This window comes from Salvelinus sp. IW2-2015, linkage group LG1 (genome assembly GCF_002910315.2).
Source record: "Salvelinus sp. IW2-2015 linkage group LG1, ASM291031v2, whole genome shotgun sequence".
NCBI lineage: Eukaryota > Metazoa > Chordata > Actinopteri > Salmoniformes > Salmonidae > Salvelinus > Salvelinus sp. IW2-2015.
Genome location: NC_036838.1, coordinates 6,617,966 through 6,640,786, shown reverse-complemented (window position 1 = coordinate 6,640,786; position 22,821 = coordinate 6,617,966). Strand labels below are relative to the sequence as shown.

General features: G+C 43.6%; 1 protein-coding gene across 1 annotated transcript; it reads left to right on the top strand.

Annotated features, from left to right (window-relative positions):
* The first annotated feature begins 17,662 nt into the window (after positions 1-17,662).
* Positions 17,663-22,096, top strand: LOC111957173 (myeloid-associated differentiation marker-like). The gene has a single exon (XM_023977963.2). It carries the CDS (start codon positions 18,186-18,188, stop codon positions 19,098-19,100), a length of 915 nt encoding a protein of 304 aa, XP_023833731.1. The 5' UTR covers positions 17,663-18,185; the 3' UTR covers positions 19,101-22,096.
* Positions 22,097-22,821: the final 725 nt, after the last annotated feature.

Here is a 22,821-nt window from a genome sequence, read left to right as displayed (position 1 = left end):
GGTGGTTGAAGCTGCCRCAGCCGCACCTGGCGACGCACGACTGCTCTTTGATCACTTGTCGAGCAAAATTCCGCCTCTGGATTAAAGCGAGCTCGGGAGGAGGGGATGGAGGGACGTGGCGGGAGGGCGAGAAAGAAGGAGAAAGAAAGAGAACTTGTGTCTGAAAGGGAGCCCCTATGKGTTTTAGTGTTTTTTAATAATACAACGCCTACCTCCCTTTGCCTATAATTAGAATCAACATGAATCGTTGAATTTGCTTATGGCTAACCCCCAGCGACCCACTGCACAAACTTTGCTTTTGGAGACACGTAGAAATCATATTAAGATGTTACCTTTCACGCATGCCACACAAACGTCTGTCTTGCGGTGAAGTTGACTGGTGCAAACCACAAAGCATAGTTGTGTGTGTGGCCGTCTCTCTGTCTCTTTGACTTGCTTTGTCTCGAACTCACACTTAGGCTATGCCCTTGCCTACAGATATATGTACACCTATGCGCACAAATAGTTCAGTAGGCCTATACACTAATACATTACATTACACCATGAAGATGCAATTCATATAAAAATGGGGATGCATTGTACCGTTGACTAGTCTTCTTGATACGCTAGTTACATTTCAGCCTGGAGGTCCAGAGTACTCCTGGTTTTATTTTCTCCTTGGTAGGTAATTGACTGATTTAATGATTGGACTCCCAGGTCTGAATCCGTCGCTGATTGGAGGAGAAGAATGAAAATCAGCTGTATTTCTGACCTTGATGTCCACATTTGAGCAAAGTGTCACTAGCTCATTTTGTAATTAAGAAGTGGAAGAAGTGAGAGGATCAGAAGTAAAGGGTGAGTTTGAAGGAGAGAAAGAAAGAGAGAGAGGTAGAATGGCAGAGATCGGGGCCCGGTTCCTAGTAACCAGCGGTGGRAAAAGTACCCARTTGTCATACTTGARTAAAAGTCAAGATGCCTTAATAGAAAATGTAAAGTAAAAGTGAAAGTCACCCAGTAAAATACTACTTGAGTGAAAGTCTAAAAGTATTTGGTTTTACATTTACTTAAGTATCAAAAGTATACAGAATTGCTCAAATATATTTCAGTATCAAAAGTAAAAGTAAAAGTATAAATAATTTCAAATTCCTTATATTAAGCAAACCAGGTGGGACAATTTCATTTCATGTTTTTTATTTACAGATAGCGAGGAGCACACTCCAACACTCAGACACAATTTACAAATTAAGCATTTGTGTTTTAATGAGTTTGCCAGATCAGAGGCAGTAGGGATGACTAGGGATGTTCTCTTGATAAGTCAATCGGACCATTTTCTCGTCAAAATGTAACGAGTACTTTTGGGTGTCAGGGCGTAAAATGGCGTAAAAAGTACTATATTTTCTTTAGGAAAGTAGGGAAGTAAAAAATATAAATAGTAAAGTACAGCTACCAAAAAAAACGACTTAAGTAGTACTTTAATGTATTTTTACTTAAGTACTTTACACCACTGCTAGTAACGGGAGATATGGAGGTTGATGCCCTGTACTGAAACAACCTAATCTTCTCCAGGTGTCAGTGAGTGTGTGTCCAGCAAAATGTAAATGTGTTAGTCTGCTCCAGACTGTGTGCGTGTGTGGCACGCGTGTGTATGTGCTTGAGTGCATGTTCATAAGAGAATGTTCTCTGCTCCGAGAGGTCGCTGGTTCCAAGCCCCGAGCCGATTAGGTGAAAATCTGCCGATGTGCCCTTGAGCAAGGCACTTAACCTTAATTGCTTCTGTAAGTCTGCTAAATTACTCAAATCTAAAGGTAAAATGAGGAACTTTGAGGATCCCCTAGTCCATCAGTCACCTTGTCACCTTGTCTTCTCTTGGTGAGTTGTCTCATGACAGGTGACAACTGCAGGCTACACCCCATACTGAGGCTAGCTCAACTGGGCCTCTCACAAAATATCCCTTTAAGTGGTCTTCAAATTCAAAGAGACAAACTAAGCTAAACAGTTAGCTCAACGGAGTTAGCGCCTAGCGTGGGAGCGACCTTGGACCTAGCATTGGAATCTAGTTCATTTGACAGCTGCCTCTGGTGCCTCCTGACTTTAGCAGTGCTAATGATGCTAACAGAGATGTTGAGGATGGATGCATATGTTATGTAGGCTAGCTCTGCTGTCTGTTGAGTGAACAGTGAGGTGAGGACAAGGGGCTAACAGTTGTTCTAGTTGTTCAATCTGCCACTAAGGTGGCATAGGGAGATCAAAGGGAAACGAGGATGGGCCGGATCGGCATGGCAACTGGGGGGGGGATCGTCACGGCAGCTGTTCCCACGGCGATGTCACCAGAGGGGACTACCATCACCACAAGACGGCACGCTAGCAGAAAGGGGCCAGGCCTGTGCACTGAACAGCCTATCCACAATTCCGAGCAACTTCCCTCACTCGCGCAATATATTGGGCCTGTTAAATATTTGAGGTGTCTACGTGCCTTCCTCCCTTTACACCAGCACCAGGCTTCTACAGTACATTATGTCTCTCCTTCCTACCATTCTGGGAAACKGTTTCTCCTCAGAGTGAAYGTGGTGAGAGAACGGGGTCCGCGACRGAGTTCTCCTTTCTTCATTACAAGTGGTCAGAAAGTGTTGAGGTTTGTGTGTACATGTACGTGCGTGCGTGTGCGTGTGTGTACGTGGATACAGTGCCTTCGTAAAGTTTTCAGAGCCCTTGACTTTTTACACATTGTTACGTTACAGCCTTATCCTAAAATTGATTAAATAAATACAAATCCTCAGCAATCAACACACAATACCCCATAACGACAAAGTGACAACAGGTTTTTAGAAATGTTTGCAAATATATATAAAAAATAAAAAAACAGAAATACCTTATTTACATAAGTATTCAGAGCCTTTGCTATGAGACTCGAAATTGAGCTCAGGTGCATCCTGTTTCCATTGATCATCCTTGAGATGTTTCTACAACTTGATTGGAGTCCACCTGTGGTAAATTGATGATTTGRAAAGGCACACACCTGTCTATATAAGGTCCCACAGTTGACAGTGCATGTCAGAGCAAAAACCAAGCCATAATGTGGAAGGAATTGTCGTTAGAGCTCCGAGACAGGATTGGGTGGAGGCACAGATCAGGGGAAGGGTACTAAAAAAATTCTGCCGCATTGATGGTCCACAAGAACACAATGGCCTTTGGCCATTCTTAAATGGAAAAGGTTTGGAACCACCAAGACTCTTCCTAGAGCTGGCCGCCCRGCCAAATTGAGCAATCAGGGGAGAAGGGCCTTGGTCAGGGAGGTGACCAAGAACCCGATGGTCACGCTGACAGAGCTCTAGAGTTAATCTTTGGAGATGGGAGAACCTTCCAGAAGGACAACCATCTCTGCAGCACTCCACCAATCAGGCCTTTATGGTAGAGTGGCCAGACAGCAGCCACTCCTCAGTAAGAGGCACGACAGCCTGCTTGGAGTTTGCCAAAAGGCACCTAAAGACTCTCAGACCATGAGAAACAAGATTCTCTGGTCTGATGAAACCAAGATTGAACTCTTTGGCCTGAATGCCAAGCGTCACATCTGGAGGAAACCTAGCACCATCCCTACGATGGAGCATGGTGGGGGCAGCATCATGCTGTGGGGATGTTTTTCAGCGGTAGGGACTAGGAGACTAGTTAGGATCGAGGCAAAGTACAGAGGTACTTAATGAAAACCTGCTCCAGAGGGCTCAGGACCACAGACTGGGGCTAAGGTTCACTTTCCAACAGGACAATGACCCTAAGCACACAGCCAAGACAACGCAGGAGTGGCTTCGGGACAAGTCTCTGAATGTCCTTGAATGGCCCAGCCAGAGCCCGGACTGGAACCCGATCGAACATCTCTGGAATGACTTGAAAATAGCTGTGCAGCGACGCTCCCCATCCAACCTGATAGAGCTTGAGAGGATCTGCGGAGAAGAATGGGAGAAACTCACCCAAATGCAGGTGTGCCAAGCTTGTAGGGTCATACCCAGGAAGACTCGAGGCTGTAATCGCTGCCAAAGGTGCTTCAACAAAGCACTTAGTAAAGGGTCTGAATACTTATTTAAATGTGTTATTTCAGTTTTAATAAATGATCAAACATTTTTAAACACCTGTTTTTGCTTTGTCATTATGGGGTATTGTGTGTAGATTGATGAGGAAAAAACAGTTAATCAATTTTAGAATAAGGCTGTAACGTAACAAAATGTGGAAAAAGTCAATGGATCTGAATACTTTCCGAAGGCACTGTGTGTGTGTGTGTGTGTGTGTGTGTGTGTGTGCATGTGTGTGCATGTGTGTAACCCAGAAACCCCTTTATGACTGAGGCGGTGGTGTTTCATGGGAACCTGCATTTGGGTAATCCCGCATTTGGCTGGAGAGGGCTTCTCCAAACAAACCCGTCCACTCTAAGACCCACTACTTCTCAAGTGGTTCCTGGCTCTACATACCAACCCTCACCAAGACCCAAGTCTCCATTTCTTTCATTCTCTCCCCCTTCTCTCCATTCTTCTTTATTTCCTCATACGTTCCATAGAAAACAGCAACCTACCATGAGGCAAACCCCCCCCCCCCCCCATCTCTGTGTCTTTCTTTCGGGAGAAGAGGGGGAACGAGAAAGGAATGGGGTGTGGATAAGCCGAGGCAGCGGGGGATTGTCAAGCTCAAAAACTAGCTTGCCTTTTTGTGGGCGTTTTTCTGTGGGCCCCTGAATAATAGAGGCTGGCTGGCAGAGCGGTCTGGCTGCTGGTCAAACAAGAGAGCGGGTGTTGGAGAAGAGTCCTATTGACTTTATAGTGCTGCCAGCGTGGCTATGGATACCATGGGACCTACCGTGGCCTGGCCTGGTGGTAATGCTTAAGGGTGATGTTTACCTTAGAAACAGATCTTGGGTCAGCTCTGTAACTGTGGCTGTTTGTCCTGTTACAGTCGACCAGTACATTCTATGGCCCACAGAAATATGACAGTTCCAGCAAGCTACAATAGGCTATATTGTTGTTATTAACTGTGCTGTAGCTACAGTAGAATTCAATAGATTCTTGACATTACGTGTAGCCAGATGCAACTCAGAATTTGAATAATCATCTGTCACAATTCAGAGAAGAACACAGAAGTGTACATATGTAGGAGCTTCATTTGATCACTCTTTCGTTGCTGAGGATTTTCCTGCACCGCAGGAAATGCTAATGAGATTTGTGATTTACATTAATTCACTGAACCAACACTAAACAGTGATGTTAACAGTATTGCACTTTTCATGTAGCCTACTTTTGGCCAGTAATAGCCAACCACTTATCAAGCATCATTCTGGACTCAAAGTTGAAGCCTGACAATATAGCTCAAATTAAGATCCTACATCTGTAGCTAACTTGCCTGAAATCCAGACCTGTTATGTGCTAACATTTCAGTCCTGTACTCTGTTCATATGCCAAACATGTATGCTAAGTTTGGAATACAAGAAGTGGAATGTTAGCACACACAGGCTGGTACCCAGGCTAGAAATGTAGTCTATGTCCCTACCCGTAATGTGGCTGTAACTGAGATGAGCACGCCACTGTATGCTAGTAGTCTGTGTGAAGACGGCACACTACTGTGTCCCTCCTTCTCCGACGGTGTAACACTCTCCATAAACGTAAGAGCCATTGCTTCTTATCCTCTTGGTTTCTCATTTTAAAATTTTTGTCATTTAGCAGACACTCTTATCCAGAGCGACTTACAGTGCATTCATCTTATGATAGCTAGGGCGGGACAACCGCATATCACATATCATAGTAAGTGCACTTTTCCTCAATAAAGTAGTTATCAGCAAAGTCAGAGCTAGGAAGGCGGCGGGGGGGGGGGGGGGGGTGCTTGGGGTGTAGGTTTGAAGGTAGGGAGGGGGTAGTTCCTCTTGCTGCTCTGTAGGCAAGCACCATGGTCTAGTAGTGGAGCACAAAGCAGCTGGAGTGTGCAGAGAAGCAGGGTGCCATGGGTAAACTTGGGAACGCTGTAGCGTTCTTCATAAGTTGCTTGGGTTTGATTGCACAAACAGGGAGCCCAGCCAACAGTGAGTTGCTGTAGTCCAGACGGGAAATGACAAGTGCCTGGATTAGGGAGCATGAATCTGCAGGAGCGAGTCACTGCTTTGATGTTTGCAGAGAATGACAGGGTGTTGTCCAGGGTCACATCGATGTTCTTTGCACTTTGGGAAGGCGACACTGGAGTTGTCAATCATGATGGAGAKGTGTTTGAGCGGGTAGGCCTTCCCCGGTAGGAGCACCAGCGCTGTCTTGTCGAGGTTGAGCTTGAGGTGGTGGGCCGACATCCAAGCTGAGATAACTGCCAGGCACGCAGAGATGGGTGTCACCACCTGGGTATCAGAAGGGGGGGGRAGTAGTTAATTGTCTTCCACATAGCAATGATAGGAGAGACCAGAGCTGAGTGACTTGGTGTATAGAGAGAAGAGGAGAGGGCCTAGAACCGAGCCCTGCGGGACACCGGTAGTGAGAGTASGTGGTGCAGACACAGATCCTCTCCACGTCACCTGGTAGGAGCGGAGTGTGCAGTTTGCAATCCAAGAGTGTGCAGCCTGAGACTCCAAGCYCTGAAAGGCTGGGGAGGAGGATCTGATGGTTCACGGTGTCGAAGGCAGCCGATAGATCTTGGAGGATGAGAACAGTGGAGAGAGAGTCAGCTTTGGCAGTGAGGAGAGCCTCCGTGACACAGAGAAGAGCAGTCTCGGCTGAGTGACCCGTCTTGAAGCCTGACTGGTCAAGAAGATTGTTCTGAGTGAGATAACGAGGGAGTTGGTCAGAGACAGCGTTTTGGAGAGAAAAGAAAGGGATACAGGTCTATAGTTTGACGTCAGATGAGTCAAGTGTTTGTTTCCTCAGGATATTTTGAAGTCAGAAGGGACGCAGCCAGTGGTCAGGCATGAGTTGATAAGGGAAGTGAGGAATGGGAGAAGGTCTCCAGAGATCGTCTGGAGAAGGGGACCGGGTCGAGCGGGCAGGTTGTCATGCGGCCAGACGTCACTAGCCACAGGATTTCATCTGGAGAGAGAGGGGAGAAGGCATAKSGTAGTTCTGTGGCAGTGTAACYAGGGAGGAAGAGGCAGAATCAGGAAGGAAGACGGGTTTAGCAGAAGGGAGAGATGATAGGATAGAAGAGGAGAGAGTAGTGGGAGAGAGAGAACAAAGATTGCGACAGCGCATGACTATCTGGGTAGGGGCTGAGTGGCTAGGGTTGTAGGAAAGGGAGACAGAAAAGGAAACTAAGTAGTGATCAGAGACCTGGAGGGGGGGTTGCAGTGAGATTAGTAGGCGAGCAGCCTCTAGTAAAGAGGAGGTCAAGCTTATTGCCTGCCTTGTGATTTGGAGGGGATTGGGAAAGTGTGAGGTCAAAAGAGGCAAGGAGAGTTAAGAGAGAGTTGGAAATAAATTAATCGAAGGCAGACGTCATGATGAGCTCTCCAAGGGCACCTGGTGGGTGATAGATGACAACAATGTTAAGCTTGAGTGGATAAGTGACAGGGACAGCATGGAATTGAAAGGAGGAGATGGACAAGGTGAGAGAGGGAGAAAAGAGAAGAAGGTAAAATCTCCAGTTAGGAGAAATGAGTAGCCCTGTGCCACCACCACAACGACCAGATGCTCTTGGACTATGAGAGAAAACGTAGTCCGATGAGGAGAGCAGCTGGAGTAGCAGTGTTCTCTGTAGTGATCCATRTTTCCTTCAGGGCCAACAATTCCAGGGACTGAAGGGCAGCATAGGCTGATCGCAGATTGGCAGTTGCAAACGTTGCCAGAGACCCGAAATTCCACATGGGTTGTGCGTGCAGGGTACACTAAATTAGAAGGGTTGCACCTAAGGGGTGGGCGAGCATCTGTAAAGCCTACTRGAGAGGAACCACAGAGTTGCCAAAGCTACAAAAGAGTAAATGATATCATCAGAACATAACTAGGTAAGATACTTCAGTGAAAGAGTCGTGTGGAGCTTTGTTTTGGCAAGACTGACACGACCGCCGCTTACAGCTGCTGCTGAGAAACCAGGGGAGATTGAAGTACTAACACTAATTACCTAGCAGAGGTGAGGAGCACGCCGCCTTCTACTAATTGCTGATTGCCTAGGAGAGGAGAAACCACTCCCCCTCCAATACTGCCACTRATTATCAAAACAAGTTACAAATTGCCCTGCCCCTTAATCCTAGTTGATATGTCAACAATCATCTGCAAATGATGAGCAGTCAACAGTTCACACACCAAGTAGGCTAATGGGAAGACAGGCAACACTTAAAGTAGATGGCCCTAGTGTAACCGATGTGAAATGGCTAGCTAGTTAGCGGTGGTGCGCGCTAATAGCGTTTCAATCGGTGACGCCACTCGCTTTGAGACCTTGAAGTAGTGGTGCCCCTTGCTCTGCAAGGGCCGTGGCTTTTGTGGAGCGATGGGTAACGATGCTTCGTGGGTGACTGTTGTTGATGTGTGCAGAGGGTCCCTGGTTCGCGCCCGGGTCGGGGCGAGGGGACGGACTAATGTGATACTGTTACACTAGCGAGCAAAAAGACAGTACCAGACAACAGATAAAAACAAAAATGATACTTATCACTCTTGGAGATACCAGGAGTCCTCTAGCTATAGAATGAAGCACACGTTCTCCATCTCCTCGTCCACGTGGAGCTCAATACATCACTGGTGATGACTTCACTAGTCAATGTGTCGGTCCCAAATGGCATCCTATTCCCTACATAGTTTTGACCAGTGCCATGTGGGCCCTAGTTTGCCCATAGTGATTAAATATCTAGTTTGCACAATAGTCATTCACGTCCCCTTACTTTTTCTCCTGTCTGATATGACAGTTTCCTGTCTTTAGAAGGGTTAAAAAAAACACACATAGCTCTACATCAGTGTAGAGAAACACACTGTAACACAWATGACAGTGTATGTCAGTGCAGGGGATTCTGAAATCCATGACATCGAAACAAACCTTTCTGAGGAATGTAGGTCAATATGAAGTCCAACACGACAAAAAACCTACATTGTGGTCCAAAAATCTGGTGAGAGAGAAGACTGTACTATAAACATTTATGTATGTTAAGATTAAATATCCAATACACTGGTGTTGTGTTTTTTTGTGAAGAACTCAGCTTAATCTGTATCCGGGAAACCAGACAGTTTTTGAAGTCATTAACTGCAATCAAGCCATGTTCAGTGGTTCTGGGGCTGTGCCACAAATGGCACACTATTCCCTATGTACTGCACTACTTTTGACCAGAGCCCTAGGGAATAGAGTGCCATTTGGGGCACAAGAGAGTAATGTGTAATGTGTGTGTTGTTCCTCAGGTCCTAAAGGTAGAAGACTCTACAGACTGGTGGCTCTCAGCTTTGGACTGCTGTGTGTTCTACAAGTCACTCTCGACACCTCCCTGCAAGTCTAAGGACTTCTATGTGTAGTGTGGTTTTTGAATTATACGTACCGTATAGCTAGACAGCAAACTTAAGAAAAATCTCTGGCACAAGGAAGAAAAATTGTTAGTTAAAAGTGAAATAAACAAAGCAGAACAGTGTTTGAACCTTTCTTTTTGAGGTTCTTAAATGATAAGCATGTTTTTCTTTCTGGTGGTGAGATAACCGACRAGCTTTAACCCCATTGGATAGCACCACCAGGCCTACTGCAATCAACAGGACAGTTTGTGAGTTTTTAAAATAGGTTTTCATCACCTTCCTCTCATTTTAGTCTTGTCACATTCCACCCAATGTAGGCAGCATTTGATCAGTAACGTTTAGGTATCGTCATGAGAAMTCAGGTCACCGATGACAACTTTCTTCATAGTTATTGTTGACGAACTTTCTCGACTGATCCACGGCTTCCTATCTTCTTCTGGACTACATTTTTGACGTTCTCAACTGATGTTTGTCTGTCCATCACTCCTCTGATATCAATGCAGTCAACGTCAGCTATTGATGAATTAATCAACGGCGTCAGCTTGAGCAAGTACCATTACTTTAGAAGCGTTGGTGCTTTGTGGTGCCGAATTGAATTAAAATCAAATCAAATTGTATTTGTCACATGCGCCGAGTACAACAGGAACTTGCAAGCTCTTTCCCAACGATGCAGAGTTAAACAAGAAGATAAAATACAAGACAAATAAAACACACAAGAATGAAGCTGTATACAGGGAGTACCAATACCATGTCAATTGAATTGAATATCTCAACCCAGGTAGTCTGGTCTCTTATAAGGCACTGACCAGAAGGGAGGTGAGCGAAGCCACATAACCAGGTTTGAGAGGGTAACTCTAGTGATGTCATAACCCAGGATTGAGTGGGTAACTCTAGTGATGTCATAACCCAGGTTTGAGAGGGTAACTCTAGTGGATGTGCATAACCATGCTGTTGAGTGTGAACTCTAGTGATGTCATAACCAGGTTTGAGTGGGTAACTCTAGTGATGTCATAACCAGCATGAGTGGGTAACTCTAGCTGATGTCATAACCCAGGATTGAGTGGAACTCTAGTGATGTCATAACCAGGATTGAGGTGGGTAACTTCTAGTGATGTCATAACCCAGGATTGAGTGGGTAACTCTAGTGATGTCATAACCCAGGTTTGAGTGGGTAACTCTAGTGATGTCATAACCCAGGGTTGAGTGGGTAACTCTAGTGATGTCATAACCCAGGATTGAGTGGGTAACTCTAGTGATGTCATAACCCAGGATTGAGTGGGTAAGTCTAGTGATGTTTGGGCCGTCTGATACAGCTACAGTGTCCTGTGTGTGTTGACCCCTGGAGCTCCTCCCATCTGGTCAGACAACCTAACAGCTGCTGACCCCTACAGTACCTGTGTGTGCGTGTGCGCGTGCGTGTGCGTATGCTTGCCCCGTCCCAAAGCAAGGTGCTGATCCATCCTGTTTTAAAATGCAGGGGAGATACATATTTTTCACCTTGGGCTACCTTGAGAACAGTGCCATTCAACCATTCCATAACCACAACATGACGCCACATCACTGATACGGAACCAGAGACTTAACCTTTACAGTACGTTTCTATTACATAGAAACAGTATTCCCGCAACACGGCTATAGGAGCCTGCGGCCTAACTGACGACTGCTCGAATATCCCCTTTCGATCTAAAGCGAAATAGGGGATATCCTCTTTAAAGTCATAAAGGGTTATTTTAAGAACATTTATGTAACGTCTCAAGCAGATCAACTGTCATTATCACCCTGGGGTGGTTACATGAAGCACACCTAGTATTGTTTGTGGTTATTGTGTTTCATTGTGTTATTGTGTGAATATAACTATTTTTGTATTCCAACTGGCTAAACATATTATATCTAATGAGAGACAGAATAGTTGTATGTACTTTTGGAATCATTACATAGTACCAGCAACAAGAGCTGAATTACTTTATTCAATTAACCATTTTCTGATTAAAAAGACAATGTTAGTTGCTCTCTTCAGTTAGAGGGCGCCCTCTATAGACTGGAAGACTGCATGCGGAAGAATGCCCAATCCCATATCAACCCGTCCCCTACCCCTCAGCATTTATAGGTCATGATGGAGCATTTACCWTATTCYTTATCCAATCCTCTCAGGTCTCCACAAGTGCATGAGAGTAGGGGTAAGGGATAGAAGCTAGTGGCTGTTTTTGGGATGAGCACCACATSAATGTTCAGTTACAATGACATCCCCTATTATATTGTACTCCCAGCTATCCCTGTGTCTAAAGGCCTGTTTGTGTTGCAGTCCTTTCAGTCAGAAAGAGAAATGAAAATGGGAACCGTGGAGCTTTTCGTTAAGATACGCTACTGGAAGCAAGGTGACATCCGACAGAACGAGGGCTTTACTGCGTACTCTACCATTACTCTACCATGAACACATGCAAACACACACACACATACATTCACACACAACAAACACACACCTACTGAAGCCTTTGATKTGATGAAATGAAAGGTTCCTAACAAGACTGAAGGGGACGGCGTGTTGGTGCGTGTGTCACAGGAGGCTGCTGAGGGAGGACGGCTCATAATAATGGCCGGAACGGAGTAAATGGAATAGCATCAAACCATGTGTTTGATGTATTTGATACCATTCCACCTATTCCACTCCATCTATTACCACGAGCCCGTCCTCCCTAATTAAGGTGCCACTGACCTCCTGTGGTGTGTGTGTGTATGCGTGTGTGCGTGCCTGCCTGCCTGCCTGCATTCGTGTGTGTGTATGTGTGTAGGTGTGCATGTGTGTGTGTACGGGTGTTTGGGTTCATGTGTGCGTATGCATGTGTGTGTCGTGTGTGCATGCGTGCGTGTGTGTGTGTACGTGCGCACCTGTGTGTGCGTTTACGTGTGTGCTTGCGTGCGAGTGTGTGTGTGTGTGTGTGGGAGGTTCTGACCAAACCTGATGCTACCCTGTGGTCTTATAAGGCCCGGCAACTTCAATAGTGTTCTTTATGTCCGTATCGACCGAGGTAGACGGTGTGTTTGCGAGCGTGCCTGACACGCTCACTGTACACTGTGGCAAAGCTTTGATGTCCCCTTCCAAAAACACATACACACACACACGTGCCTGCTCCCRGCCCCAGCATGCAATACAATGTTGTTTGGTTTAAAGCGGAGAACAGAGGCGATTCTCTGCTTTTGAATGATTAGCTTCCTAAGTCGGACGTAATGATATAGTTTGACTGAAGTGTGCAGTTTATGAACTGCATAAAGACGATGTTATTAGTGCTGGGGAGAAGGCAATCGGCGGGCTTCGCCTTTCAGCTTAGCAGCGGGAGTCTGTGGCTCTTTGATCTGAATCATTGCTAAATGTCTTTGTGCGATAGAGGGAGCCGCTGGAACCAGCACCGGGACCGGGGCCACATCAATTATTCACTCTCCTCTGCTTTTCCTTCCCTTTCTTTCTTTCCCTTTCCCTCTCCCTCCCTCCCTTCTTTCCTTCCTTCTTCTCTCTTTCCCCCTCTCTCTCCAAAATGAAAGAGTTGCTTATCTCTTTTCGTGTGTGTTAGTTAGGCTAGTGGGGGACAACTCCTCCTCTTTCTGTGAGGCGGCTGTGTCCTTGTGGGTAGTCAGTGGTGCCCTTGGTCGTTTCCGTGTTATACCAGCTACGGCCAACGATATGAAAACTCAATAATTAGGGCCCTGAGTWTTTCCTGGTCAGATCACAACATCCTGGCAGTAGCAGATAGTTAATGATATGGATCAGTCAGTGGCTGTGACTCCTTATAATGCATAGCGGTAAAGGATACATTGCACTGGAAACTGCAGCGCAGAAACTTGCACAGCATGAGAACAAWTTCTRCATGACTCATGTGAAAGCCACATGAAGGACATGGTCTACTCTCAGTCCTCTGGTTGTGTCTTAGATTCGGGTTGCAGAAAGCCACAGTTCATCTTCACCCTTTGTAAACCCAGTTTCTCCACTGTTGTCTAATGCCTATAGTCATTGTCTGCATTCATTGGTCACCTATTCCAATCAGTATTTTTTATYGTAATTTTAAAACAGTTACGTGACGTGATGTTATTAATATGGTGTGTATGAAATATTGATTCAAATAGACGGAATAACAATGTTAAGTTGCACACAGAAACTATGGTTGTTTGTAATGAGTACACTTGTATAGAGATTGTAAGCAGTGTGAGAGTTCACCTCGTAGTGATACATTGGTGGTCCCCTCCAGGCCTGCATTAGTACGAGGTCTGGCCGCTCTAGAGAGTCAGTGTAATTCATATATCTACCACATAGTGGCACTGTTACCCAAATTATCTCCTTATACACGGATGGCAGGTAATATAGACCACTTTTAGCGTTGTAGATATTGAAGACCAGTCATACAACAGCACCTTCTTTACAAAGCTGCCAGAACGAGGGAAGTTCCATCACAATGCAGTCAGTTCAAGAAATGAATTAACGTATCAATTATTAATTGAACTCATTGAAATCAATGGACAATTTCTACTTTGAAATTAAATTCCAGTTCATCTAATTAGAATTGAATAAATTCATCCCCAACCTTGAAGTTCTAAAGTCTCATACATTACTTCCATACAGCGAACTACAATGTACCTTGCATTGGCCATTGGTAGGTGTTTCTGTTGTTAATCTGCTATTTTGTGTGTCTTTGTGGAATGTGTCTTCTCTTCTCACAAAGCCCCTTTTGAACTTGAGCAGTGTGACACATGGGAATTGGAGTATCCCGCGTCTATGTATAACACAGAAAGCAGGTTCACAACTGAAGTSACTGTGTGGGATCATGACAAGACAAAGACACACACACACGCACACATGAACAAACGGACGCACACGTGCACACACACACACACACATCATTAACAGAACACACCAGAGGTGGGACCAATTCACTATTATTCGAGTCACAAGAAAATCTCAAGTCACAAGGTCCGAGTCTTGAGCCGAGTCCCAAGTAGAAAGGGTCGAGAGAGAGCAAGTCGAGTCGAGTCACAAGTTTTTCCAAATCAAGTCAAGTAAAAAAAAAAATCTATACATGCAATGACTTGTTCAACTACAAATCGAGAGCTTGGGACTATACGGTTCCATCTGACATGTCTGTCAGAAATGAGTTAGTCACATTTCATAGATCTTTAGATGGTTCTTCATATGTCAGTGGAGTTAGATTTTAAGTGGGGAAAAAATGAAAACCTACAAAGATCTGCATAAAGCCACTTGAACTTGGCACTATAAGGTTCTATCTGCAGTCCAATCACAAGCCTGAACAATTAGAGATCTCCCAATCAGAACACATGTCTTTACCATCTCCCTCTAAGTATGGTTTAGGCTAGTCTAGACAGCAATAATGGCACCCAAGCAAAAAAAAGTCAATGATGTCACGTCGTTGTTGAGTGATGACAGTAATTCGTCTGATCATCATAATATATTTCTTAATGTTTTTGATGATATGTTCTGCCTCTATTTTGGTAAAATAGAGTTATTCTATAATTTATGTCATCAAATAGCTACTCTTCTTAAAAACTGAATGTGTCTAATACGCATGCATACATCATGAACAGAATTCACGGACGCATACACACACACAGACAAATAAACCAATGTACACACACACTAACAAACGCATAACATAACGTACAAACACACTCAGACCCACTTACTCACAAACACCCAAATAAGCACATGCATATGCAGAAAAACACATTATATACTGTTGTACAACACACACACACACACACACACACACACACACACACACACACACACACACACACACACACAACACACAACACCACACACACACACACACCACACACACACACACACACACACACACACACACACAGACACTCATGTAAATGCACACCTCAAGCACACATACGAGTGTTGTCAAATGAAAGAGCAACTGAGATTATCTTCTCCACCTCCGGTACCACTCCCCGAGGACGTGTTAGAATCAAATGTTCCACATATAGCTCCTCTGAACAGCACTTCAGTCAAATGATCTACGACACCCTCCAATTGTCAATGGGCCTTGGCTTGCATTAGGAGTACCCAGCTGTAAATCCAGACCTGATACATAATACATAGAATCAAACACCATGTAAACAACATTCAGTTCACACTGACCGCATTTATGCCTCCATAAACGCGGCAAAGGGATTGTGTGTGTGTGTGTGTGTGTTTGCGTGCATGCGTGCATATGTGTGTATTAGTAACACATTATTTACAATAGACATTTATTGTTCGCCATAATTCTAGAAAAGGGAACAGCATGTCATGAGAACTGTGTCAGGGAAAACGATAGTGACGTTTGCGACGGCTTTATTGCGGTCACCTGCAGCTACCTACACCATGAGACTGAGAGTGCTGCAACCATAACAGGAAGTGGAGCYAGTAGAGTGAAGAATTGGGCGGATTTAGCAGGGTAGGGTGGCGGAGAGAGGTGGGTGGATACAGCCTGGTCTCAGAGTATTTCGTGTTATTCTCYATGTAAATCCAAGAACCTCCATTTAAAATCAAATTTTATTTGCCACATTTGCCGAATACAACAAGTGTAGACCTTACAGTGAAATGCTCACTTACAGGCCCTAACCAACAATGCAGGTTTGAGAAAAATACGTGTTAAGTAAAAAATAGGTACTTTAAAAAAATGTTTTATTAAAGAGCAGCAGTAAAATAACAATAGTGAGGCTATATACAGGGGGTACCGGTACAGAGTCAATGTGCGGGGACACCGGTTAGTCAGGGTAATTGAGGTAATATGTTTATGTAGGTAGAGTTAAAGTGACTATGCATAGATAATAAACAGAGTAGCAGCAGCGTAAAAGGGGGGACGACAATGCAAATAGTCTGGGTAGCCATTTGATTAGCTGTTCAGGAGTCTTATGGCTTGGGGGTAGAAGCTGTTAAGAAGCCTTTTGGACCTAGACTTGGCGCTCTGGTACCGCTTGTCGTGCGGTAGCAGAGAGAACAGTCTATGACTAGGGTGGCTGAAATCTTTGACAATTTCTTTGGGCCTTCCTCTGACACCGCCTGGTATAGAGGTCCTGGATGGCAGGAAGCTTGGCCCCAGTGATGTACTGGGCCGTACACACTACCCTCTGTAGTACCTTGTGGTCGGAGGCCGAGCAGTTGCAATACCAGGCAGTGATGGAACCAGTCAGGATGCTCTCGATAGTGCAGCTGTATAACTTTTTGAGGATCTGAGGACCCATGACAAATTTTTTCAGTCTCCTGAGGGGGAAAAGGTTTTGTCGTTCCCTCTTCACAACTGTCTTGGTGTGCTTGGACCATGATAGTTTGTTGGTGATGTGGACACCAAGGATCTTGAAGCTCTCAACCTGCTCCACTACAGCCCTGTCGATGAGAATGGGGGCGTGCTCAGTCCTCCTTTTCCTGTAGTCCATAATCATCTCCTTTGTCTTGATCACATTGAGGGAGAGGTTGTTGTCCTGGCACCACACGGCCAGGTCTCTGACCTCCTCCCTATAGGCTGTCTYATCGTTGTCAGTGATCAGGTTCTACCCCTATTGTCTCATCTGCAAACTTAATGATGGTGTTGGAGTCGTGCCTGGCCATGCAGTCATGAGTGAACATGGAGTACAGGAGGGACTGAGCATGCACCCCTGAGGGTCCCCCTTGTTGAGGATCAGTGTGGCGGATGTGTTGTTACCTGCCCTTACCACCTTGGGGCTGTCCGTCAGGAAGTCCAGGGTTTAGTATGATATGTTACGTTTCGTATGGTATGTATTAATTTGTGGAWGTCCTTCAACCATTTCGTATGATATGTTACGAATTTAMATTTGTATCATAAGTTACGAATTTGCAAAACTTATGCATGTTACGAATTCTAGTTATGTGGCTAGTTGCTCGGCTAGGGGTTAGGGTTAGGGATTAGGGTTAAGTATAGGAATTAGGTTAAAGGGTTAGGGAAAGGGTTAAAGTTAGGGTTAGGGTTAGCTACCATGATAAGTAGTTGCAAAGAAGCTAATTAGCTGAAATGTTAAAGCAGTCCATGATGAGATTTGAACTCACAACCTTTGGGTTGCTAGACATTCGTGTTATATGCCCACCCACCCTACTTTTGTTTTTTGCCTTATGTAACCTTACAAAACRTAATATATTATATTCATTTGAGTGKCCATGCTTTATGTTTACTATGTTACGTCTAGTCTATGAGACCAGGCTGGGGTGTAGGAAGCAAGGGATAGAAGAGTGGTGGTTTTAATCAGGTTTGCATTGTAAAAGTAATTGGTGGTATGGAACAGAGTGGAGATGACCGCTGGCTCATGCGCTGAACTGTCGGTTTATTTGATTTTTGGGGCCTTTTATTTTGGGCCTACCATATTCTAGTTCCGGAGGGTTCTTTCCTGGATTTGGAGTTAGCAGAAATGAGAAATGTACAAGGGGGTTTGTCATCTGACTGAAAGAGCTCAASAAGACGGCATTGTTCGATTTTTTTCTCAGTTGGTGGGAAAAAAATGTGTGAGTTGACTCTATCCTGGTGTAGTACATTGTCCTGGTTAAGGTTGTTGACACCCTTTTCGGAAGGTGGAAGCAAATTTCTGTTTTAACCTAAATAGACGTTACAACTTGAATTTGAACTTGTCCAAACTGAGGTTTGGATATTTATTAAAGGAAGCAACACACCTTTTTGTTGCTCTACAGCAAAGCCCGTTACAACATTATAAACCTCTGTCTACAGCCTTTTTGGACTTTCTGGTTTTGGACTTTGTTTGGGAACCACCACCATGCCTGTAATTGTAYTGGAGGCCAGTGATCTGACCAGCCCTCTGTCGCTGGTGCGTATGTGGGCTCTCCTGTCTGGTTGCCTTACCTTCAGCCTGGTAGCCTCCCTGGTTCCCTCGGAGCTGATCTCTGACACCCACCAGCCCTCCTTCAGGATCCTCTGCATGTTCACCTGGTGCCTCTTCTTCATCCTCACCCTCCTAATCCACRTGGTCAACATCATCCAGTTCCACAGCCTGGTCCCCATCTCCTGGAAGAACCTGACAGTGACYGTGGCGGCTCTCGCCACCCTCATGACCCTCAGTGCCACAGTCACCTTCCCCTGGGCGGTCATGTGTCATGAAGGTGCCTGGCCCCGTCCTATCGCCGCCTCCTTGGCGTCGTGTCTCACCTTCCTGGCCTATGGAACCGAGGCCTATCTCATCCGCAACCAGACCCAGGACCAGAAGGGCTACATGGCCAGCGTGCCCGGCCTGCTCAAGGTGCTCCAGCTCTGGGGAGGATGTGAGATGATCGTCCTGGTGGTGGAGCAGGTCCGTGGAGCTTTGGTAAAAGTAGGGTTGGCAGCTGTGGGTTGGCAGCTATGGGTGTCTGGGGCGTGGTATGCCATCTGTCTCCTAATGTCCCTGGGTACAGTGATGGTGGTTCTAGGGGACTGTGCTGGGCGATGCCCCCTGCCCTTTGACCGCCTGCTGGCCGGCTTCAGTCTGACWGGGGTGCTTCTCTATGTGGTCGCCACCATACTGTGTTTTACCAGAGTCCTGGAGCTACGGAAACGCGACCAAGACCTGACAGACAGGAAAACTGGGCCCACCCTTGTTGTCATGGAAGCGGTGATGGCCAGCATTACTCTGCTAGCTTACACAGTGGACCTGGCCTTCTCTATCAAACTGCTSCGGGATAGGAGTCATGCCTGAAGAAGACACACCTGGATAGTTGACCTTCAGAACACATAACATGTACATTATGGATATTAACGTAGTCATAGTTAATTATAGGGGAAGGGGACACATTTCCAAAGTCCATGAAATATTAACTTCTGTTGATGTCAAWTGTATTTTGATTCTAATTAGGGGCACTGGAGCCTTGAAAAATGAAAAACAAATGTCATAGATATTTTCATGGACGTTATCATGTGCACAGTGTTGGGAAGTAGGTCCAGGACATGTAATTCCACTAGTAATTCAACTACATTTTTCAGTAGCTTGGTGGTAGTTTAACTAAATTCAAGTCTTTGTCGTGTTTTCAGTAGTCAGTGACTTGTTTGCCATGTAGTGGTGTAGCTATTAATACAACTTGGTGGTTSCACCAATTCGGTGCCTTTTGAGATTGTTTCACTTGGTGAAAAAAACCCTGTTTGATTTCAACAAATTGTAACATTCTGTCATAAAGAGCACATGTTCAACTTAATAAAAAACAAGTTTTCCTATCTGAAAARGTTAAACAAATAGGAATGATTATAGTAAGTGCCTATTAAGTGCCAAMTGAAGTAACAGGGTTGACAGTAACAGGGTTAATTTAATCTTAAATCAGCCATGAATCCCATTGTGAMAGGGGGAATAGAAGCTTGTTGTGTGCAACAAGTAGTGCAATTGAACACAACCGTCACTCAAAAAATGTAAGTGTAAAACATTTCTAGTCATCTATGAGTAACTGGGTTGACGTTTTATGCTCGACCCACTCAGTTTTCCACCACAAAAAAACAGAAAGAGCTAAAAAAAGTGTAGAACCAGCCCACCTACATTTACAGAGGATGGAATAGRTTACTTTCTAAATGTAATCCGTTAGTTACTAGTTACCTGTCCAAAATTCTAATCAGTAACGTAACTTTTGGATTACCTTAACTCAGTAACATAATTTGATTACTTTCCGTTACTTTTGGATTACTTTCCCCTTAAGAGGCATTAGAAGAAGACAAAATGAATCCATCAAATGTATTTTGTGTGTCATCATAGTGGTCTCAGACTTGTGGTCAGACTCAGGTGGAACGAAGTTATGCTGCATTTGCAACCAAGTGGGAAGTGCGAATTTACCACATACGACTGGGAAAAACCCACTTTAACGACCCTCCAACTGGTCATTACTAGTGGGAAACTCGTCTATCATCCCGAGCTGCCACTTCTTTCACATGCTGACTTCTRACATCACCTACTAAAGACATTACCTTGATAGCGGCATTTTTTGCAGTTAAATGCAACAAAAYATTATTTATAAAAAGCAGTSTATTGATATGGCTTTGAACACTATAATTACTTTACAAGCATGATAGCTGTACTTTTCGTGTATTAGTATACGCAGCTTGTTGTCCTTTAGCCAATCAGCGTTTCTCAACGAGTTCATAGTACATGAATGCATCCAACTGGTATTTACGACTTCACAACTGGTCAATTCATACCTCCCACTTGCACTAAACTTTTTAAACAGCATTAAACTTGCACCTTTTTTCAATGCTGAATTGAACGTCATTGAAAACACATAMAGGTGTCATAATGTATTTTTTCTGTAGACACCCTTTCTGAATTTAAAAGTAATCCAAAAAAATATAATCTAGTCTTCCAAAAGTATCTGTAATCCGATTACAATGATTTTGCTAGCAGCATAACCGATTACAGTTAAAACATTTTTTTATCAGATTACATGTTACTACCCAACCCTGCTTTAACGCTATTATTTGACTATTAGATGTTCAATGTTTCCTTAGTAAAACATATTTCAGCAGGAATAGTTTGACCATATTAAAACAAGAGTTCAGTTCATGTAACAGGGTTGACCTTAAAATGAGGCAYAGATTCCTTAAAACRAATCACTAACAACATGAAATAAATAATCATCTTTAGAAATGACTGTCAAAGCAACAAAATAACTAAGGCTTTACAATGATGGTGAATAAATACTTGGATATATTTTGGGGTTGGAGTGATATTTGAAAATGCTGGATTTTGGCACTTTAGCAAATCTTTATTCAAATAAAAAAATCGGATTTATTGAATTCTCCATGTGGTCTATATCAAAGGGCACTTCATTGAAAATAAGGGGGATTTAAAATGTAATATTGGTGCACAATTTCTTCTTAAAATATCAAAAGGGACTCATTTCATGGAACAACCTAACTACCAACTACATTTCCTACATTAAAAAATATATATAGCAAAAAAATATATAAAAAAATAACTCAATATTAGGATGGTGTTCCTAATGTTTGTATACTCAGTGTATATTTGTATACTCAGTGTATATTTGTATACTCTGTGTATATTTGTATACTCTGTTTATATTTGTATACTCTGTGTATATTTGTATACTCTGTGTATATTTGTATACTCTGTGTATATTTGTATACTCGGTGTAGCTTTACTCTAGCTCAACTTCTTCCAGTGTGAAGTAATTGGTAACTTGGTAAACTATTTTTATATTCTTAGATTTGTAAAATGAAGTTGAAATAATCAATAATTTACATCTATTGAAACGGACATAATACAAATACATTTCACTGATCCTGAGACATACACATAAGAAAACTACAGTTGAAGAGTGAAGTAATATTTCACTAACAGTGAGTGGGGCTTGACGGACTTGAGAGGCAGTGAGAGCTTATTAAGGGAATAAATAAAAACAAGACAAACATTACATTACATTTATTCTGTGTCACAACTCATTACCATAACCCCACCGGGGGAGTTGGTAGGCAGACAAACGTCATCACACTGCAGATTTCAGATACTGTGCCAATTGCCATGTTTCTTTCTGGGCAGAATTCTCTTTCAGCTTGTCTGCATGCAAGGGGCTTAGTGATTTAATTTAGAACACTTTGAGTTTGTAACTTATCTTGCTTGTGGTTCTGTATTTGAGAGATGAAAGATACAGAGTTAGGAAGGGAGTGATTGAATTGATTAAAGACATCTTGAACAAGCAAGGTATGGTGCAGAGTTGTTTCTCAATTATCTTTTTTTTTTTTTTTTTTTGGTATTGCCTAGTATTCTATAAGAGTTTGAATAGAGTCTGTGACTAATCTAAACATAGTCTAAATGTCATTTGTAATAGAGTAAAAATGTGCATTAAATGTAATGTAGCTAGATTCCTGAGATGATTTTCTGTAGTGGATACAAACATGTCCCAAATGTATTGGGAGAGTAGCAACAGTTATAAGTCATTAACACTAGATGGCGATGCTTTCATTACCATACAAGCCTTTATTCCAATCAGTGAAGTCCACTTAAATTGCACTTTTCTCAACCAAGGACAATCTCAAGCTGTGTGAAAGTCATAAAATGGGCACAGCTTTCAGGAGGTGGTGAAAAAAATCCAACTGTGATTTMAATTACATTATGATCTTGATTGTATTCAATACCGTATCAATGTCATGGTCATCAACAGTTTTTTTTTTAAATGTTGAAGATAGAATCCCATTATATTATATGAGAACAAGCAATTCCCACAAAAGGTATGTTTATTTTTCCAAKGGATTCAATGGCACAAATAATAATYTACTCTTTGAAATCAAGAGACGGACTGATGCATCATTTCTAGTGAATGCTGTGTATTTAGTGTGCGTGTTAGTGTATTTGATGGCTAGATAGYCARGAACAATTATTTMTTATTTKTGGTAGTATTATGAGACAATCCACAGCGGAAMGATCC